The sequence below is a fragment of the Oreochromis niloticus genome, linkage group LG12 (assembly GCF_001858045.2).
Source record: "Oreochromis niloticus isolate F11D_XX linkage group LG12, O_niloticus_UMD_NMBU, whole genome shotgun sequence".
Lineage (NCBI taxonomy): Eukaryota > Metazoa > Chordata > Actinopteri > Cichliformes > Cichlidae > Oreochromis > Oreochromis niloticus.
In genome coordinates this window covers 19,920,302-19,939,292 of record NC_031977.2, presented here as the reverse complement: position 1 = coordinate 19,939,292, position 18,991 = coordinate 19,920,302, and the positions used below count along the sequence as shown (strand labels likewise).

At 40.3% G+C, this 18,991-nt stretch overlaps 3 protein-coding genes across 3 annotated transcripts in view; 2 read left to right on the top strand and 1 right to left on the bottom strand.

Annotated features, from left to right (window-relative positions):
• Positions 1-270: 270 nt before the first annotated feature.
• Positions 271-12,512, top strand: LOC100711838 (guanine nucleotide-binding protein subunit alpha-14). The gene is made up of 8 exons (XM_019365332.2): positions 271-1,244; positions 1,657-1,834; positions 7,991-8,175; positions 8,342-8,496; positions 8,918-9,046; positions 10,092-10,221; positions 10,309-10,462; positions 11,175-12,512. Exons 2-8 carry the CDS (start codon positions 1,714-1,716, stop codon positions 11,363-11,365), a joined length of 1,065 nt encoding a protein of 354 aa, XP_019220877.1. The 5' UTR covers positions 271-1,244; positions 1,657-1,713; the 3' UTR covers positions 11,366-12,512.
• LOC109204417 (vacuolar protein sorting-associated protein 13A) lies at positions 12,239-15,835 on the bottom strand. The gene is made up of 8 exons (XM_025897106.1): positions 15,775-15,835; positions 15,560-15,693; positions 15,309-15,422; positions 15,081-15,152; positions 14,056-14,300; positions 13,187-13,310; positions 12,983-13,057; positions 12,239-12,882 (listed from the first exon to the last, which is right to left on the bottom strand). The coding sequence occupies exons 1-8, from the start codon at positions 15,833-15,835 to the stop codon at positions 12,832-12,834; spliced, it is 876 nt and encodes a 291-aa protein (XP_025752891.1). The 3' UTR covers positions 12,239-12,831.
• The window catches only part of LOC109204437 (guanine nucleotide-binding protein subunit alpha-14), a 20,443-nt gene continuing 15,329 nt past the window's right edge, over positions 13,878-18,991 (top strand). The window contains exon 1 of the mRNA XM_019365329.2: positions 13,878-13,895. The gene's annotated coding sequence lies outside the window, so the exon portion shown is untranslated. The remainder of the gene's footprint in view (positions 13,896-18,991) is intronic.

Sequence of the window (18,991 nt, the reverse complement as noted above, 5' to 3'; positions counted from 1 at the left end):
ATATGAAGTTTGATGACCATTTTTGAAATAGTGTTATGATGATCTCCAATCATAATTGTGTAAAATTGTTTCCTGTATTCATAAATTCGCACTCCTTCAACTTGTTTCTGAATGAAGCAACATTCTTTTCAACTCTTGTCGACTGTGATTTTTAAAAACTTTTTTCCTGTGATCACCTCTACACTGTATGTTTGATCGGGTCACCTGAGTGGTTTTGAATTTTAAATACAGTTTGTATGACAAACTTCCAAGAGTGTAGTTTAAGCGAATCTTGTAAAGTAGAACTCTAAACCGTACAAAGGCCTGTTCAATGGATCCAGGATACTGTAAGGATCATCACTGAAAGGATGAAGGATGAGGTCTTTTTCTCTGTCAGATGGTTAAAAAGATAGGTTAAAGAAAAAACAGAATCAGATGTGGTCTTAATTGATTTTAAATGGGAGCGAAAACTTTGCTAAACTGTTCCCACTACATGCTCAGCTTCGATGATAAATGGAGAGTAAACTGCCTGAAGACTACTTGTGATTATTTGTGTTATCTAACACTAATTTACAACTTTAGTTGTTTAGTTGTCATCTTTTTCTGAGAAAAAGAAAAGGGTCGGTTAAGTTCAGGGTAATGTTTTCAGAGAATGCTGTTTTATGATTATTAATGAGACCCAAAGAGCGAGAAGTGTTTACTGGCTCAGCACCATTTAACATTTGAAGGGTGGAACACACTTATGTAACTTAATATCCACAGTCTTAGTACTTTCTTTGTGAACAGGAAAAATATTTTTCCAGGCATCTTAAAGAAAAAAAATCCTCATATTTTAATTAGTCGTTATATATGTGAACTTTTCGCTTCTTGTGATCATTTGCCATATATACCGCCACCACTGACTGCTCATGCTCTGGATAAATGCTCTGATTACCTCGCTTACATTCTCAAAAACCCTCCTGCAATATTACAAAACAGGTGCAACACATGCAAAGCCTTTCACGCAGATGTGACTCATTCCTTCACTGTTGGCCTTCCCGTCCTCTAGCGGCCGTGAGGTGACTGTGCGGATGCTCTGGAGCAGGATGCTTCACCACCCCCCCTCCCTCTTCCCTGCTGCCGAAATGCTAAATGCGTTTCCTGTCCCTGGATCTCATGAATTACGAGTGTGATATTATAGAAGCTTCCAAGGAAAGCGAGCACAGCATGGAGCACTTCTAAGAATGAGCCACGGCACTCCATGTCCGATTAAAAACCATCTACAGGTGAATTCCTCCTCGCTCACCGTTTCCACAGGTTGTGGCAGCGAACTTCCCATTTTATCCTTTTCTATTTGTAGCCGGTGCCACGCCCTCCCGATTCGTCAGGATAAAGTTGAAGTGTCGTCCAGGTGGAGTATAACTGCAGCACTTTGTCCAATAGGAACAGCCCGTGGTGCAGCTTGTTGTACACCTCGATGCTTAAAAAAAACACAGAGAGAGAGAGCTTTGGACTTACCCCTGAAATCTAGCACTTTATATTTTAGCAGCAAACTTTTCTGTTCCGGTGGAAGTCGAAGGCGCAGTTTTGAAGATGCTCTGTGCCTTTTTTGCGTCTTAAGCTGTGAAGTGCAAGAGGGGGCAAAGGAGTGTTTTTAACTGGTCTGAGTTTCTTTTTTTTTTTTTTCTTTAATCAAAGCCTGCGACATTTTTACAGCCGAGGGGTCGTTGGAGAGCAACCTGGTGACTTTCAGCGATGGCTGGATGCTGTGTTTCAGCGGAGGAGAGAGAGAACCAGAGGATCAACGAGGAGATTGAGAAGCAGCTACGGAGGGACAAGAAGGACTCTCGCAGGGAGCTCAAGTTGCTGCTTTTAGGTGAGCATTACTAACCTGAACACCATCTCGGAGGATAACTGACTTCACGGAGTCCTCATTCTCCTCGTGCTGTCAAATACCATGCTGTAAATCATTCATAGGTTTGATCTTGATTGTAGCCATAAATGTTCTTTTCCGGGCAAAAGAAAAGCTTTAAAACATTTGCTCTTAAAGTTGTTCCTCTAGCGGAATGATCCAGGCGTTTTCATTTTCCGTTGTGGGAGATTTTGGAGACAGCTCGGAATTTGCCATTGCTTCACCGCTTCCTGGCCACACCTGGTCACAGGTATCATGGCAGGTGAGACAGAGCTCTGACGCCTGTCGACTAGTCTTCATTTAATCATATGTAAGAAGAATGCACACTTTAGAAGGGAAAGGAGTGGGTATTATATCCAGCACGCTACAATTTGTCATTGACACGTGTGGCTAGATGAGAGGATTCAAGTCATGAGCAGCGTTTCACAGTTGACTCCTCTCCACATTTCTCTCCACCTCATTCATATTTCTTGCGTTTTGATGAGGCGCACTGGCTTCCCGAAAACATCCAGGGTATGCGCAGCCGCGCGCCATGGCACTGCCATTGATTTTACGCGCGGTCGAAGGTTGGCCACAGAAATACCGAAAATCCCCCCCCCCCGCCTCCACACACACACACACACACACACACACACACACACACACACACACACACACACACACACACACACACAAACAGAGAGAGAGAGAGAAAACGGATCGTTTAAAATAATATCCGTTCCTTTTCTGAAGCGAGACCGAAAGCACTTTAAGTGTTATTGGAGTTCTCTGGCGCCCTCGTTCAAAATAAACTAAAAGCGGTAATAGAGGAGAAGTCAGTGAGGAAATTATTAGTGTAGATAGTCTGTACACACAACACAGTCCTGCTTCATGATGACCTGCGGAAAGCGCTTAGGCGTGGTAAAAGCGCGAGGCCTCTCATGATAATACCCCCCCGCTTCCTTAAATTTAATAGAAATTTCAGGAAGCGGGTTCCCGATCCAGAGGGAGCGTGCTGAACACGTATCAGGCGCATTTTACTGCAGCAGTGTGGGAGCACTTCAGGAACGCAGTCGCCATCCACGCCTCGGTCAGTGGTGTGTTTGAAAGCCATAACTAGCTGCTGCGGGCGCGTTTCATGCAAAAGTCATGCAAATGCATCACGGAGCACGACTTATTGGTTTTTATCCACTGTTCTCTTAGTAGGGCATTTCACTCAAAACACAGCGTTATGTTTCTGCCCGCAAACCAACATGCATTTGCTTTAAAGGAAAAACATTTTCTCAGCTCGCTGTGGGCTGTTACAAGCAGATGGAGTGCCGCGGTTTCGTTTAACGCATCACAAAGTTGTGGAGTAGTTGACAAAAGTCAAAAAGTGGAGTGAAACAAAGAGTGTCAAACATAAGGCCTGGGTCCCAGAACCTGGCCATCAAACAGTCCGCCCCCCTACATTTGGATAATGTGGTAAATGCAAAGAAGAAGGACATAAATGTTATAATTCAAAGTGTATTTTTGTCAGTTTTAAAGCCTTCTTAGCGACAAAGACACCAACTGCCCTGTCATGCTGCACCAAAGTCAGTCTGCAGGATAAAGTCTGGGAAGTAAACTGCTTTTTCCTGTCATTTTTAAGAATTTCATCGTTCTCCTGTCTTAAAGTGGGAGAGCAAAGTGTCACGTTGGGGTGTTTCTCTTGCAAATGCGTTCATTTTTCAAATGCCGTCTGAGGTATTTAATGTATACTTAAATGTCTTTACACTGACAGAAAGAGGAATGATTTGGAGGGTTTTCTTTTCTAGGTAATAAATCTACTGCTCCAGCCCACTAAGATCAAACAGGGTTCTGTGTGGGCCACAGTGTAAAAGGAGTATGACGCCATGATCTAGAAAGTAACCTTTTGTTACCTGGTCAGAGTGACTCAGCTCTCAGTGGATTTCATTAGGATGGTCAGAGTCAGGTCTACTGAGAGCGCAAGAGATCAACACCTTCACTTTCTGCCCTTTTTTTTCAGAGGCCTTAAATTTGACTTGAACAGCTGCCGACTTGTATACTGAGTCATCGCAGCTCAGTAGATAGGTATAGACAAATATTCAGTATGTTAGTCGTCTGTATATAAATAACTCAAATTTTATGCCGGAGAGGGCGTAGGAAGAAGTATAAACTTATATGATCCTACCCCTTCTTCCTATTTGTGGAATGATAGCAATATTCATCTTACTTTCAAATGACCTGCCAATTACCCACACACATAAAAGTGCATTCATACCAACACATTGATGTGCATACAACACACATATGCAATTATACATCTATACATGCATGTATCCTTACATTCACCTACACACCTACCCCCAAATATCTATACGTATATTCACATATATAGACAGGTTCTTCTTTTTGGAAGAAGTATTGGGGTTTTTTTCTGTTATTTTTAACTGGAAGATCTTTGAATGTAGCAGTAGATCTGCTGGATCTGCTTTTTTTGTTGTTTTTAAAAGTCAAATTTTGCAGATAAGTGACTTCTCCTGTTTTTTGTTCTGTGCCTCTGCCCAGTCCCTGCCTGGCAGGTAAATTTCAGTTGTGAAAAAAAGGGAGAGGGCAGAGTTTGACAGGTGGTAGTAGCCGTTATCTCATGACACTAACACCACATTCATTCACACGGGCATCACCGCCTCGTGTTACAGCGTTCCCCGATCAAGGAAGTGTGCAGATATGAAGCTGTGTTTGGGCTTGTGGTCAAATCTGTATATGTGTGCAGATGTTTCATGTTGGCCACCAGTCTGCGGAGACTGCTGTAGCCGACATTCATCGGCCACAAGGAAATTGTAAAACCTCACTCTGCACCACGCACACACATGCACGTGTCCAGGAATCAAGATCAGTCAAGAGTCCAGCTCAACATCAGCAGTAAAAGAAATCTTTTTCAGCTTTATTGACAGATACAGTGGAGAAATGACAGGAAAGCGGAGGGAAGGAGAGAGCGAGAGGGGAAGACAAAGGGCCGTGGGTCAGACTTGAACCTTGGCCGGCCGCTCGCAGCCATATGGTTGCCTGCTCAACGCACTGAGCTAAAACGGCACCTAGTAAAAGACATCTTAGACATCCCTAACTGCAACATGAATGACATTTTTTGTAACTGCACTTTAGGTGTTTCAAGTCTTTTTGTATCTGACAGATTATTTGAATTGAAAGTCATTCATGGGGTCAGTTCTCACAGTTTTTATCTACTGTAGCTTCTACCTGTGTCTTCGGAGGAAGAAAGTTCTGTAGGGACAGTGAAGTGATTCGTCAGTTTTTATAGCCTGACTATTCTTTGAAATCAACACTATTTCACCAAAACAAATTCAAATGGTGAAAGTAGTTCATCAATAATGATATTGACAAATAGAGAACTATTAAGACTTCATTCTAGAGACGATAATGGCAAAGATTTGTCACAGATTAAGGGCAAAGATTAACTGACTGAATAAAGCATTAACTAAATAATGTGACATGAAGTAACGATTGTAATGCATGCAGTCTGAGCTCGTTAACCTCACCTCCTTGACGTCCACCCTGATTTGCCTCCAATCTAAGCACCTGCCTCTCCTTCTTCTCTAAAATGATCTCATCTCCGAGAAACTTGACTTGTAAACAAGGTGCATGCAAATGCACACAATTTGTCTAAGACTTGTTTGTTAATATGTAAAGATGATGACATGCAAAACAGCCGGGGAACTAAGGAGCTGGGACACACACCGAGTACACACCGACTGCCCACAAGGTGAAACTCCCCACCCATCCCTGCATAAACCCACACATACACAAACACAGCAACTTCCAATATTCAGGCCTGTTAACAAACATGTTTGTTAACCAAATCGGCTGCACATCATGTGAGCACATGAGAGAGAAAATTACAAGTTTTTGCTGTAAGGGCTGAAGAGTAACATGGCAGAAGGGGACTGTGTGTGTGTGGTTTTCATACCTTTTAATAAGAACAAGTATGTATTCATCCAGTAAAGTATGTTTTAGTGAAATATAAGTTAGTCGAAAGACCTTTTAGATAGAGAGACTGAGTCTCTGAGTTGTTAAGCATGCGGCAGCAAACGTGCTGATCTGATCCTGTCACTCACGAGGTTTCACGGTGAAAAAGTGCACCGATCTTGTTGAATTTATTATTGGAAGTTAGGAGGGTTTTTATATTATTTATTTTTCCATCTGACCAAAGGAAGTTCATTTTTCAGAAGCAAGTTATGCTCCAAATGTTGACTAAAACATTTTATTCAACCAGGTGAAACCAAAGTTATGAATATGTTGAATTTTATTTCGGGCAATTTGTGGGATTTAAACTTCCCATTCTCGGATATTGGCGAGTGTCCCTTTGGCAGTCAAATATACATTCAAATTGTTCAGTTTGCGTCCCTGCATGGACAAGCTGGGTATTGAGAGTTGTCACAGAACTTGTTTTTATTTCTTTCGACTTATCTCTTATATCTATGCAGCACCTGTGCAACATCACATGTAATAATACAAAGTTGTGTTTTTTTAAATGTAAATATAAGCATGGATGCATGACACTGGGCAGGGGTACATTTTACTGTATCATAGACACCTTCAAGTTTAAAATTGTCACTGTAAGGGGGGATAGAGACTCCCTTGACTTTTTTCTTTTGTGTCTTTTCAGCAGAGAGCTAAATTTGCTTCCTTGCAGTGGCCATAATATCTTCTCTTGGGATAAATGAAGAGTAGCAAATTTGGGTCTTCTTTTCTCTTTAACCTGGACCCAGATGCCACCAGCAAGCACTGATCAGCTGACCTCAAAGATCTCGTATTTGCATATGAATGTAGTAATTTACCAATACAGGGAGGCAACTGACCATGGTAAACTGGAAATAAACCAGCCCATTTCCAATTTACTTAGCACAATTAAAGGTCAAACATCTAGCTAGCACTGACCACACACAACTCAACGTTCAGTATCTTTCTCCAGGATAGTTTGGCATGCAGACCGGAGCAGCCGGGGATCAAACCATCAGCCTTACAATAAGTAAATGACCTGCTCTACCTCTTGAGGCACAGCCTCTCCACTAAATGGTTCAGACTGAAAGTAATCACTAAAATCTTGGAAGGCAGCCTAAAGAAGAAAGAATTGGTGTCACATGGGATCTTTTAGAGGACCTGTTGAGCAGCCTCACATTCACATTCTGGACCATTTGCAGGGCTTCTGCAGTTGATTTGCTCAGGCAAAGGAACACAGGCAAATAATTATAGATGCATGACAAAATAAAAGCATGTATTTCACATTGAGACACAATATGTTTGAGACAAGCAATAAAAAAAACAAGTTTGTGCAAAACTGAATGCTTATAAAAGGTAATATCAAGATTATGGTATGTAAAATTTGTACAGAGCATAGTTGAAATTTAGTAGTAATAAAATAATAAGAATAAGAAATACTTTCATTTATCCCAAAAGCTGAGAAAGGACTGTGTTACAGCAGGTACATATACTGTACTAAAGATAATACATTTTATACACACCCCTCCACCACTCAAAGTATTAGACTCTAGGGTAATTGAATTTCTCTAGTAAGTGTGTGCATATCAATACATTTAATAAAATATTATCTATGTAGCTCTGAGCAGCACACATATGAGCTCCATATCAACCTGCAAAGAAGTAATGCTTACACATTTCAGTATTTATACTATAATAATATAATCTGCTTGTACAATAAGTACTTTCATTTTCTTATACTTAACATTCATTTTCTGATATCTTCCTCTTTTTACCTGTAGTTATACTAATGTTATTAGTGGTGGTTTTGATACTTAAATACTTCTAGGTACTATGAGAACCTGTTGTCTGGCTTCAAAATCAAGACAATGAAAGCAGCCGTAATTGACTCATCTAACCATCAGCATGACTTCTTTGAAAAACAGAAACATGACAATTAAAATGTTCAAATCCTGCACCGATGAGCACTGCTGAGAAACCGGCTGTCACGTGAACGCAGATTTTTAAAAACAGGCCTTAGACATAAAACTGCATTCCTGTCTCCTCACGCAGCCAGCAGACGTTTACTTTATTTTAATTTTGCAACTCTCCAAAAACAATTGTAGACTAAATAAAGCTATTATTGATCCTCAATGTGTCTCACAGGCACTGGAGAGAGTGGAAAGAGCACCTTTATCAAACAAATGAGGATTATCCATGGAGGAGGATATACAGACGAGGACAAGAGGAGCTATGCCAAGCTGGTGTACCAGAACATCTACACCTCCATGCAGACAATGGTCCGAGCTATGGAGACTCTCGGTATATCTTTCACTGATCCCCAGAACCAGGTACAGGCAGACTAACTCTGCTCCAGTCCTTTACAATTAACATTCGATGGACGTTCTACAATTACCTCACTGTCTTGATTGATTGATTGATTGATTGATTGATTGATTGATATACCTTTATTAATCCCACAAGGGAAAACTTTTTGTCTTCTCTGTGTGTCCATAGAGTCATGCCAGCGCAGTCCTGGAGGTGGAGGTTGATAAGGTGGAGGACTTAGATAGCAACCTCGCCATGGCTGTCAAGAGTCTGTGGAATGATCCTGGAATACAGGAGTGCTATGATCGGCGCAGGGAGTACCAGCTGTCTGACTCCACCAAATAGTGAGAATTAGGCATTTATGATGTTTAACAGTGTGCACAGATCTCTGTACTTTTCTAGATCAAATCATATTAACAGGATTATTAAATGAGTATAATATTCATGCAGAAGGACCACATAGATGAGTGCCTGCTGATAAAACAACAACAATCTTGCTGAATATAGTCTCTGTCGCTGCCACTACCGATGGCGATAAAAAGAGAAGAGGTTTTTTTTAGCTTGCTGTTTTTACTATTTTGGGAAATGCAAATTTGATCTGAGTTAAAATAAACAGTATTTGTTCTCCTCCATTGGAGCAAAGTTTTCATTTCCCTTGAGAGTCCCACCAGTGAGTGAACTCTCATGTAGCTACATGCATTTGGTTTAATTTTTTTCTGTATTTCTCCTTTCTTAGTGTTTTTTTTTCTCCCTGCATATTTTTAGCTATCTCACAGATCTGGATCGTATTTCACAGCCCTCATACATACCTGACCTTCAGGACATCCTCAGAGTCCGAGTGCCGACCACCGGTATCATTGAATACCCCTTTGACATGGAGAATGTAATTTTCAGGTGAGGTGCATATCGACGACAACGAGTTTCAATTCATTTCAGTTCAATTGGGTTTACATAGCATCAAATGACAACAGCAGTCGCCTCAAGGCGCTTTATATCTTAAGGTAAAGACCTTACACTAATGCAGAGAAAGTGCCAACAATTAAATTACTCCCTTTGAGAAAGCACTTGGTAACAGTGGCAAGGAAAACCTCCCTTTTAACAGAAAGAAAACCCTAGCAGGATCAAACTCTGGGAGGGGCGGCCATCTGCTGCAACTGTTCGGGGATAAGGTGAGGGCGACAGGACAAATAACACACTGTGTAAGAGAGCCAGAGATTAATAATAGCTAACGATTAAAGAGTGATGTGAAAAGGTGAGTGAAGAAGAAACACTCAGTGCATCATGGGAAGCATCTAGCAGCCTAGACCTATTGCAGCATAACTAAGGGAGGATTCAGGGTCACCTGATCCAGCTCTAACTGAGATGAGATGAGATAGGCTTTATTTGTCAGTTGCAGTTCTTTTGCCCACAACCGAGATGACAGACCTTGCCGACCGTACATACAATACACAAACATCACACTGGGGAGACAGGTCAGGCTAGTTAGCAAGGAAAAAAAACATCGAAATGCACAGATATCAACACACCATAGCACAATAATACAGACAAGAAACATGGGAAAGTGTTCCAGTGTGTACAGCTGATCTGGGACCGCTGCAATCTTTGATTGCGCCTCCAGCTGATCCGGTGTCCACATCGGATGGGAGGTAAGCGTTGGAGCAGGCGTTGGATCCGGGGTAGGGAGGGTGATGCTATATGCTTTATCAAAAAGGAAAGTTTTAAATCTAATCTTAAAAGTAGAGAGGCTGTCTGTGTCCCAAATCCAAACTGGGAGCTGGTTCCACAGAAGAGGGCCTGAAAGCTGAAGGCTCTGCCTCCCATTCTACTTTGAAATACTCTATGAACCAAAATAATGGCAGCATTGTTGCACTGGAACTGGCCACAGGCATGGCACCGACCTCGAAGGTGGCGTGACTTTTCTTGGCTGCTTTTATGACAGGATGGTTGATGTGGGTGGTCAAAGATCAGAGCGGAGAAAGTGGATCCACTGCTTTGAGAACGTCACCTCCATCATTTTCTTGGTGGCACTCAGCGAATATGATCAGGTCCTGGCCGAGTGCGACAATGAGGTGAGAATTTAACCACACAGCAAATGATGATTTCAGTTTACATCCTCCTGGAGTTTTAAATGTGTTTGATCCCTTTAAACATCTCAGAACCGCATGGAGGAGAGCAAGGCCCTGTTCAAGACCATCATCACTTACCCCTGGTTCCAGCGCTCGTCTGTCATACTTTTCCTCAACAAGACCGACATCCTCAAGGAGAAGATCATGTACTCTCATTTATCCACCTACTTCCCTGAATTCACAGGTTAGACTGAGCTCATCTTGATTTCAGCTCTTATTTCACCACAAGATTTGTAATTACCTAGCTGATCTAAATGGAATGAATGAAACTTATATTAAGTCCTTCATCATCCAATCACTGCACGGTACTCATTTTTATGGAAAAGTGTTGAAATAGACTAAAAATACTCAACTGACACTATATTAGCTACACTTTGCTGGTACCAGGTTGAACCTCCTTAACCATCAGAATTGGTTTAATTCTTCATGGCTGAGATTTAACAGGGAACTGAAAACATTCAGCATTAATTGGCAATCATTAGTCTAAGCTCCGCCCCTCCCCCCTTGATACAAGCCTCTCTTAGTTACTGTATCATAGCTTCTGGCCATTCTCCTCTGACATCAGAGATCACCTTTTCACTTTCAGACTATTCACTGTAAACACTACAGATGGTTGTGTGGGGAAAATCTCAGTAAATTCGAAATACTCAGACCAGCCTGTTTGGTACCAACAACCACACCACATTTAAAGTCACTTAAATCACTTTTCTTCCCCATTCTGATGCTGAGTTTGAACTTCATCAGGTCATAAAATGCATTGAGTTCCTGTTATGTAATTGGCAGATTAGATATTTGCATTAACAAGCAGTTGAACAAGTCTACCCAATAAAGTGTCTGGTGAGCATATGTTGAATTTACTGAAAACATATTTAAATAATATCAACCCTGAATTGCAGGACCTCAGCAGGATCAAGTAGCAGCTCAAGAATTCATCCTGAAAATGTACCAAGAACAAAACCCGGAGAAGGACAAGACGTTGTACTCTCACTTCACCTGCGCCACAGACACAGAAAACATCCGCTTCGTCTTCGTGGCCGTCAAAGACACCATCCTCAGGCACAACCTCAAGGAATTCAACCTGGTGTAGAAGGTGGCATACAGCACAGGAGCAAATGCATACAAGAGAAGACCTGAGTAAATTTGAAATAGAAAAGAATCTAATTATCAATCAAGCTTAAACCAAAAAAAAGAATTTTTTTTTTAATTGTTTCATTTCTAACAAGGGAGATCCAAAAAAGAGAGAATACAAATATCCTGTACCAGACATACTCAGACCAGTCACCATCTAACATGAAACTGTGTGTAGATGCTTTAGTTTCCCTTGTAGTGTTTTAGTATTTGCTGTAAATGATACTTTACAGTGGAAATGAGAAAGTGAAAATTAGTAGCAAGTAAATGACCCATTGTGTGAACTACTTATTTAAATAGACATATGATCTGAGTGCTTTAATGTATGTAAATGTATCCCCATGTAATAGTTTGATAAGGATGCTCTTTAGCCCGGTTTTGTGATTTCATAATGTTTAGAAATGGTTGCTCTAAAACTGAGATGCATGTAAGTGCCTTATTTACTCAGGACAGTCAGTAGAGCCACGGAGTTCATCGAGTTTCAGATGTAAATAGTCTGAGATGTGCTTTAGGAAAAAAAATACACAACTGTTTCTTCTATTTATGGTTATTTTCAATAAAGAGATATAATTATTTAATAAAGAGTACAAGTCAAGTGCCTGATGTTTTCTTGGTGCAAGGAATAAACTAAGACAGAAAAAAAACTTCAAAAAAACTTTTATTTTTATTGAAAAAAACATGAAAAAAAAGCCACTGCAGTGAATAATTTGTTCCCCGAAAACAAAACGACGTAAATGGCAGCAGAAAGTATTTAGTGATATTAAACCGTGATGCACCCAAGACCAAAATCAAATCTTTGAAATATACATCAGAGTAAACAGCAGCTGATAATAATAATTAGCATTTCTTTATTTTCAATATATACCTTTTCTCTGTATAATTCATCAGCATGTTTGGCATTGCATATGTGTGGTATAAAAACATAAAAATCACGAAATTACATACTGCAACCTCCTCATAAAGTCTGATGCGAGGATGGATATTTACAGATAGACATCATATTAGGTCATATACAGCAGACTGATGCATGTAAGTACAGTATAAAAATAGCATGCATCTCTGACTCACACACTCAACAGTCTTTATTCTGAAATGTATAAAAAATAGGAAACAGAAGACTGTAAGGATGCACATTTTTTCAATTATGTGTATTATAAAGCCATACTAATTCATATTAGCGTCCTTTTTATATAATCCAGTAAAAGAAACAGTGTGCAACATTAAATGTGCTACGACAATTATGGTTAATTTGGCCTCAGTGATACTCGAGTGATTTTTTTTTCCTATCAGTCGCTATTAAGATTGACATTTCTACACCCAAATCCTCCTTTACATCCAGAAATGAAAGTTAAACTGAATCTATAAAGCTATGGTAGGCAAAATGTCTACTGTCTAATGTCAAAATGCGTTTCTCGCTCTTCAGAGTCAGTACTTAGGTAAACTCTCTCGTGCATCCTCCAATTTGGCAAGAACCCACTGAAAATAAATAATGACCAAAGTTAGAACTAATTATTTTCACTAGTCGTGTATCCCGACTGCAAGGAAATATCAGCTTGAGTCCAAATTGCAAACTTACTTTGGCTATCTCTGGAGTTTTGAAGTTTATTATCTTCCCAAACTCTTTGGCATGAAAGACTGACTTCACTCTCTCCTGCAGTGGAAGGCGAGGTTCAGTACAGTAGTAATACTACTACTACTACTAATAATAATACTAATAATAAAGAAATATTTGGGTAGTAAATAATGGTAACAGCTTGTTTGATTGTTTGTTTGTTTTTACCTTGGCCTCAATGCGAAGTCGGCGGTCCTCTATAATGGTTGGATCCTTGGTGAACTCTTCAAACAGATACTGCCACTCACAGGTCAGCTGACCAAAAGTGCCTTTGGTCACAAAAAATATTCCCCTGGAAAAAAAAAAGATGAGTTTGTAAAAGTAATTAATATCTTGTGGAAGGACAAAATTAAAATTCTAATATTTCAGTTTCTTTATCCCAAAACAATGATTTCCAGTCATAGGCATTAAAAAAAGTAAAAAGACACGGATAAGCTGAAGCCAACATGGGAGTGCCTTCAACCTTAATCTGAATGCCACCAGATGGCGATAGCTGTGGTTGTACAAAGACTTTCGGTCCTATCTTTGTGAAAACAGCTTCCTGTCTCGACTGTAAACATTTTCCAGCTCAGTTTGTGGGTCAATCATTCATTTTGGTCTAACTGAATTAAAAAAAAGATGGATTTTTAAATAAATCTTCAAAATAATTTCCCAGTCATTAGACAGCTTACTGTCTCGTTACATCAGTAAAAAATCTTTTGGGCGGGATTCTTTTCTTTTCTTTTTTTTAAACCAAGACAGCAGCAGTGGAAATGCTCATCTCCGGGATTCAAAACGGGGCTCCACAAAGCAACAGCCGACATCAAGCCAGCTACATCCAAGTTTTATACAGTCTGTGTTAAGCTGTGGGCTGCAGCCCCCTGGTGGGCAATTGAAGGTACTGCAATTTTAACATCCAAACTGATTAGAAAAGAAAAATTATGCATCATTTGAACCATATCTCAGCTCTTGGTCATTATCTCAAGTAAAACACTTTGTTGAACAGAAGAAAACAATCAAAAAAGGGTAAAGAAAAATCCCCAAACAAAACCACTCACCTCTTGGTGATCATGAGGAAGTCAGATTCATTGACTTTAGCATGAGCAAAGTACCTGTAGCTGGCAAAACGTCCATTCTCAATTTTCTGAAAAAAGAAAGAGACTAGAAAAATATCTGACCAAACAACAACATTTAAAAATATGTCACTGTCTGTCAAAAACTGTATATGAAAGTAAAGGAAGGATGAGCTACCACAGCAAAAACAGTGAATCAGTATCTGCAAATTGGCTTCCCTGTAATGAGACTGGAACATGTTGTGGGATTGTTGTGGAAGTTTTCCATTTAAATAAAGCCTGCAGACAAGCGGTGAGCGGTAGCTAACATTCTTTAATCACAAACAAAGAACAGAAAAACGTGTCAAGCATATAATGACACTTAGCTAAAGGGATGAATCATTATTGTTTCTACACATAACGGACAAATTAAATTAAATTCTATTTTTGACCAGTTTGTTACCAGCAGCCTCTCAAAAAAAGCAAGCGATTTGCTCAATCTATGAAAAATGGCAATGATAATACAGTTTGACAGGCATAAAATAGCTGAAAACAACTGAAGGAAACTGGACAGTTGAGAGGGACAAAGAAAGAAGTGGCAGGTCTAAAAGGCATGCCTCCACTTAGGCTGGAGCTCAACATAAGTGAAGCAGTGTGCGATCATCTTTACAGAAAACAGAACAAAAGACAACCAGCATCTAAGGAAGAGCTTTGAATGCTCTTCAAGAAGCCTGGAGAACTATTCCTGAAGAAACAAATGACAAGGAAGCTGAGTAAGAGCGTTCAGGATGTGATAAAGAATTGTACAAACTGTTTTTGCCTTACATGCTGTATTTCAAAATACAAAGAAATGAAAGGGAGTGCAAGACTTTTGCACAACACTGTACATAAAATTAAAAATGAAAGATAAATAAAACATAATTAATTTCTGCATTAGAAATTCCAGTGATTATTTAGCAGGTTTGACCTGATTCTGGGGAGCTAAGGCTGACTCTGTATTACCCCTTTAAAACTATTTCATGCTTACCTACAGCTCCTCCCACCAGCGCCTTAACCCCAAGAGTCATTCCTTCAACAAACTCCTCAGGGCCCTGGATGGCTCCCTAGAAAAAAAGAATAGTTATTGTGAATGTTAACCTGAATGCAATGTGGCCATATTTTCTAAATTACACAATGTAACTATTCAACAGGTTTTAGAATGCACTTCAAAGCTAAAAGACCCGGTTGAACTTGTCAATTATTTTATTGGATATCATTACCTGATAGGGCTCATAGAAGAAAGCCTCCACTCCTTCTGACAATCCTCTGATCAGTCCAAATGGGTTTCCAAGAACATCGAGGCCCAGCACGAGCACATACATCTGCTTAATAGCCTTGAGATACACAGGTGGAAAATCAAAATATCAAAACAAAAGAAGACAAGACAAATTGCCACTCTTTCCAGGTGAACAGGTTTGGAGGTATGTTTTCCTTCTTTATCCAGGGTTGGATCACTCAGCAGCAATTTCACCTTCCTCACTCTTCCATCCTTTCCAGGGTACACTTCAATGATCCTTGCCAACTTCCACTGGTTGCGTCCATCCTTCAGGAGGACAACATCATTGATCTTAGCATTTCTGTGCTCTTTAGTCCACTTCTGTCTGTCTTGAAGATTTAACAAATACTCTTTTTTCCACCTTGTCCAGAAAGTGTTGGCGAGTAGTTAAACACGATGCCACCTCTTACGGAGAAAAAGATCTTCCTTCACAAACCTTCCTGGAGGTGGGGAGATGATTGTGGACTTCATGGTTAGTATGTGGTTCGGTGTTAAAGGTTCTGGGTTTGATGGATCACATAAATGGTCAGTAGTCAATGGTCTGCTATTAATTAAACCTTAGAGAGGAGCTGTCGAGTTGTTTGGCTGATTGTTCCAGAATGGATGTGAGAACACTTCTTATGGTGCGAATTTGTCTTTCCCAGACACCACCCATGTGACTAGATGCTGGGGTGTTCATGAGAAACTCGCAGTCCAGTTTCCCTAGCTTGGCTTGATCCATCTCCTTAAATGCTTCAATATACTCATTTCTAGTGACGACAAAATTTGTGCCTTGATTCCATCTTATCTGTACCTATGGCTTAATCTAATGGCTATGAATGCACGTAAGGAGTTGATGAGGGAATCTGTAGAGAGGTCGTCAAGCATTTAAAAGTGTTCTCCACATGTATTTTTGTCAGAGAGAAGACTCATGCTGAAATTTCTTGTTCTGTATTAATAAACTCACCGTTTGATTGCACTTTTCTGGGGCCTCCGTGGTTTGTTTCACTGCTCTACATTGATCGATTTCGCAACACCACCTACCCGAAAAATGCCTTGGTCATCAAGAAATGGACATAACAAGGTTTTTTGCAAGGTTTTTATTTCCTGAGCAAAGGCTGTTTCTTGAACCATCTTTACGATTGTTAACTCTGCTTCCTTTCTCTCTTGTAGGTTACTGATGTCATGTGATCTACTCTTGTGAACCTTTACTTCTTTCACATAGCGCTTGAGTCTAGCAACTCCCTTAATCATTCTCGACCAGTCGGAAAACTTGTGTAGGCGATCACAGGGACCCTTGTTCCTCCACTTGTATCTTGTGAACTTGAACCTTCTTAACCTCTGGGTCACTGGTTGATAACTCTCCCACCTTAATTTCACCACTGGGTATGACTTTCTGCCAAAGGAGGTCTGGGCCTTTGAACCAGTTTGATGTTACAAGTTGTTCTGCTGTGAGGCCTCTTGAGGCGTGGTCCGCCGGATTATCTTCGGAAGTTACATAGCTCCATTGGGTTGAATCTGTACTTTGTTTGATGCGTTCCACTCGGTTTGCAACAAACACATGAAATCTTCTTAACCTGAGGGGAGGGAACGGTAGGAGAATTTTCAATGTTAATGGAAAAACTGTGGGATTTGGTTAAGATAGATGGTGTACCAACAAGTAAAACTTCAGTTTTATTACTGTTGAGTTTGAGAAAATTGGAGGAGAACCAGGATCTAATCTCAATAAGACAGTTTGAGAGGGAGGTAGGTGGGAGGAAGGTTTAGAAGAAATGTAGAGCTGGGTGTCATCGGCATAACAGTGAAAATTTATATTATATTTTTGGAATATATGACCAAGAGGGAGCATGTAAATAATTAATAAAAGAGGCCCTAATACTGAACCCTGGGGCACACCAGCAGAAACAGGATAGAGACTTGAAGAATGGGATTTAAATTGGATAAACTGAGTGTGGTCTGAGAGATATGAGGTGAACCAGGCAAGGGGGGTGTGAGTAATGCCAGTGGATGCTAACCGGTTCAGGAGAATATTGTGAGAAATGATATCAAACGCCGCACTAAGATCAAGAAGGATGAGGATGGATAGGAGACCAGAATCAGCTGCCATCAGAAGGTCATTGGTAATCCTTAACAGAGCAGTTTCTGTGCTATGATTGGGGCGGAAACCAGATTGAAATTGTTCATAGAGATTATGGTCATTGAGATGTAAATGAAGCTTGGAGGCGACAACTTTTTCAAGAATTTTTGAAATAAAGGGGAGATTTGATATAGGGCAAAGATTATCAAAGTTATTGGGGTCTGCACCAGGCTTTTTGAGAATTGGACTAACAGAAGCCTTTTTCAGTGCTTCAGGAACAATTCCAGTGTTCAGGGAGGAATGGATAATGCTGGTTATGAGAGGTGCTAACGAGGGAAGACAGGCTTTAACTAACACAGTGGGGAGCGGGTCAAGTTGACAGGTGGATGACTAAATTTTTTAATAAGATTAGATACATCAGTTATGGAGGGAAGAGTAAAGCTTGAAAATAACTGACAGGAAGACAGTGGGGGAAACAGGAAGTCTACTTCAGAGTCGGAAGCTCCTAAAGAGTTAAGTTGACGGTGAATATCTGAGATTTTACAAGTGAAAAAAGAGATAAGAGAGTTGCAAAAATCAACAGAATACATGTGGGAGGGGAATGTGTCTGGAGGTTTTGTAATTTTACTGAACAATGAAAAGAGAGACCTGGAGTTACCTTCATTAGAACTAATTAAACCAGAGTAGTAAGCAAATTTGGCTGAGGCAATGCAGTCTTTATAGAACAAAACATGGTCGTTGTACATTTCTTTATGTACAGTAAGTCCGCTTTCTTGAATAGACGTTCGAGTTGGCGTCCTTTAGCTTTAAGATGACGCAGGTCAGGGGTAAACCATGGTGCTGAACGGGAAAATGAGACAATTTGATGTTTAAGGGGAGCAAATATGTTAAGAAGGTTATGAAGGTTGACATTATAATGGCAAACAAGTTCATGAGGGGTTGAGGAGCTGTGAATAGATGGAAGGTCATGGACGGCAGATGAAAAAACAGCTGGGTTAATATTCCTAAAAGTGATATTACGAGAGATACAGGTTTTGGAAGCGGTTATGTTTGCATCAAAAGAAATAAACATATGATCAGACTGGGGAAACAATGTGGCTTTGTGTCTTGTTCTCTCTTCCTTAGTACAATTGTCATGAAGACATGTTGGATGCCTTTTATTACATGTGCCACAGGTTTCTGTACTTTCACAATCCTTGGAGCGATGACCAGAGTTCAGAAAGCCAAAACATAACTTCTTGTCTTGAGCAAACTTTAGTCTCTCAACAATGCTCTCACTTATGAACCTTCTACACTTAAGTAGGCTGTGACCCAACCTTTCACAGTACACACTGTACACAGTACAGTACAAACTAGCACTAACAGTCCTTTCATTTGTGTTAGTTGCTAGCACCTTTGCTCCATTGCCTCTGTTCGTTGGTGTTTTTGCCCCTTCAATTTCACTTGGCTTGAGAGCAAAGAGAGATGTTATGGGATTACAGGCAATTTTGGCTTCCCATGAGATGAAATCTACAAATTGGCTGAAGCTTGGAAAGGTGTGATTCTCCTCTTGCACTTCTGTAACCTTTCTG

What these genes read in the sequence shown, in the direction of transcription:
- LOC109204417 (XM_025897106.1), bottom strand. Translation starts at nt 15,835, where the DNA reads ATGAAGTCCACAATCATCTCCCCACCTCCAGGAAGGTTTGTGAAGGAA. An exon ending in AGGCGCTGGTGGGAGGAGCT is followed by an intron (nt 14,301 to 15,080) that starts GTAGGTAAGCAT and finishes AACATGTTCCAG; the next exon opens with TCTCATTACAGGGAAGCCAA. An exon ending in GACTTCGCATTGAGGCCAAG is followed by an intron (nt 13,058 to 13,186) that starts GTAAAAACAAAC and finishes CTTCCACTGCAG; the next exon opens with GAGAGAGTGAAGTCAGTCTT.
- LOC100711838 (XM_019365332.2), top strand. Translation starts at nt 1,714, where the DNA reads ATGGCTGGATGCTGTGTTTCAGCGGAGGAGAGAGAGAACCAGAGGATC. An exon ending in GCTCAAGTTGCTGCTTTTAG is followed by an intron (nt 1,835 to 7,990) that starts GTGAGCATTACT and finishes TGTGTCTCACAG; the next exon opens with GCACTGGAGAGAGTGGAAAG. An exon ending in TCACTGATCCCCAGAACCAG is followed by an intron (nt 8,176 to 8,341) that starts GTACAGGCAGAC and finishes GTGTGTCCATAG; the next exon opens with AGTCATGCCAGCGCAGTCCT.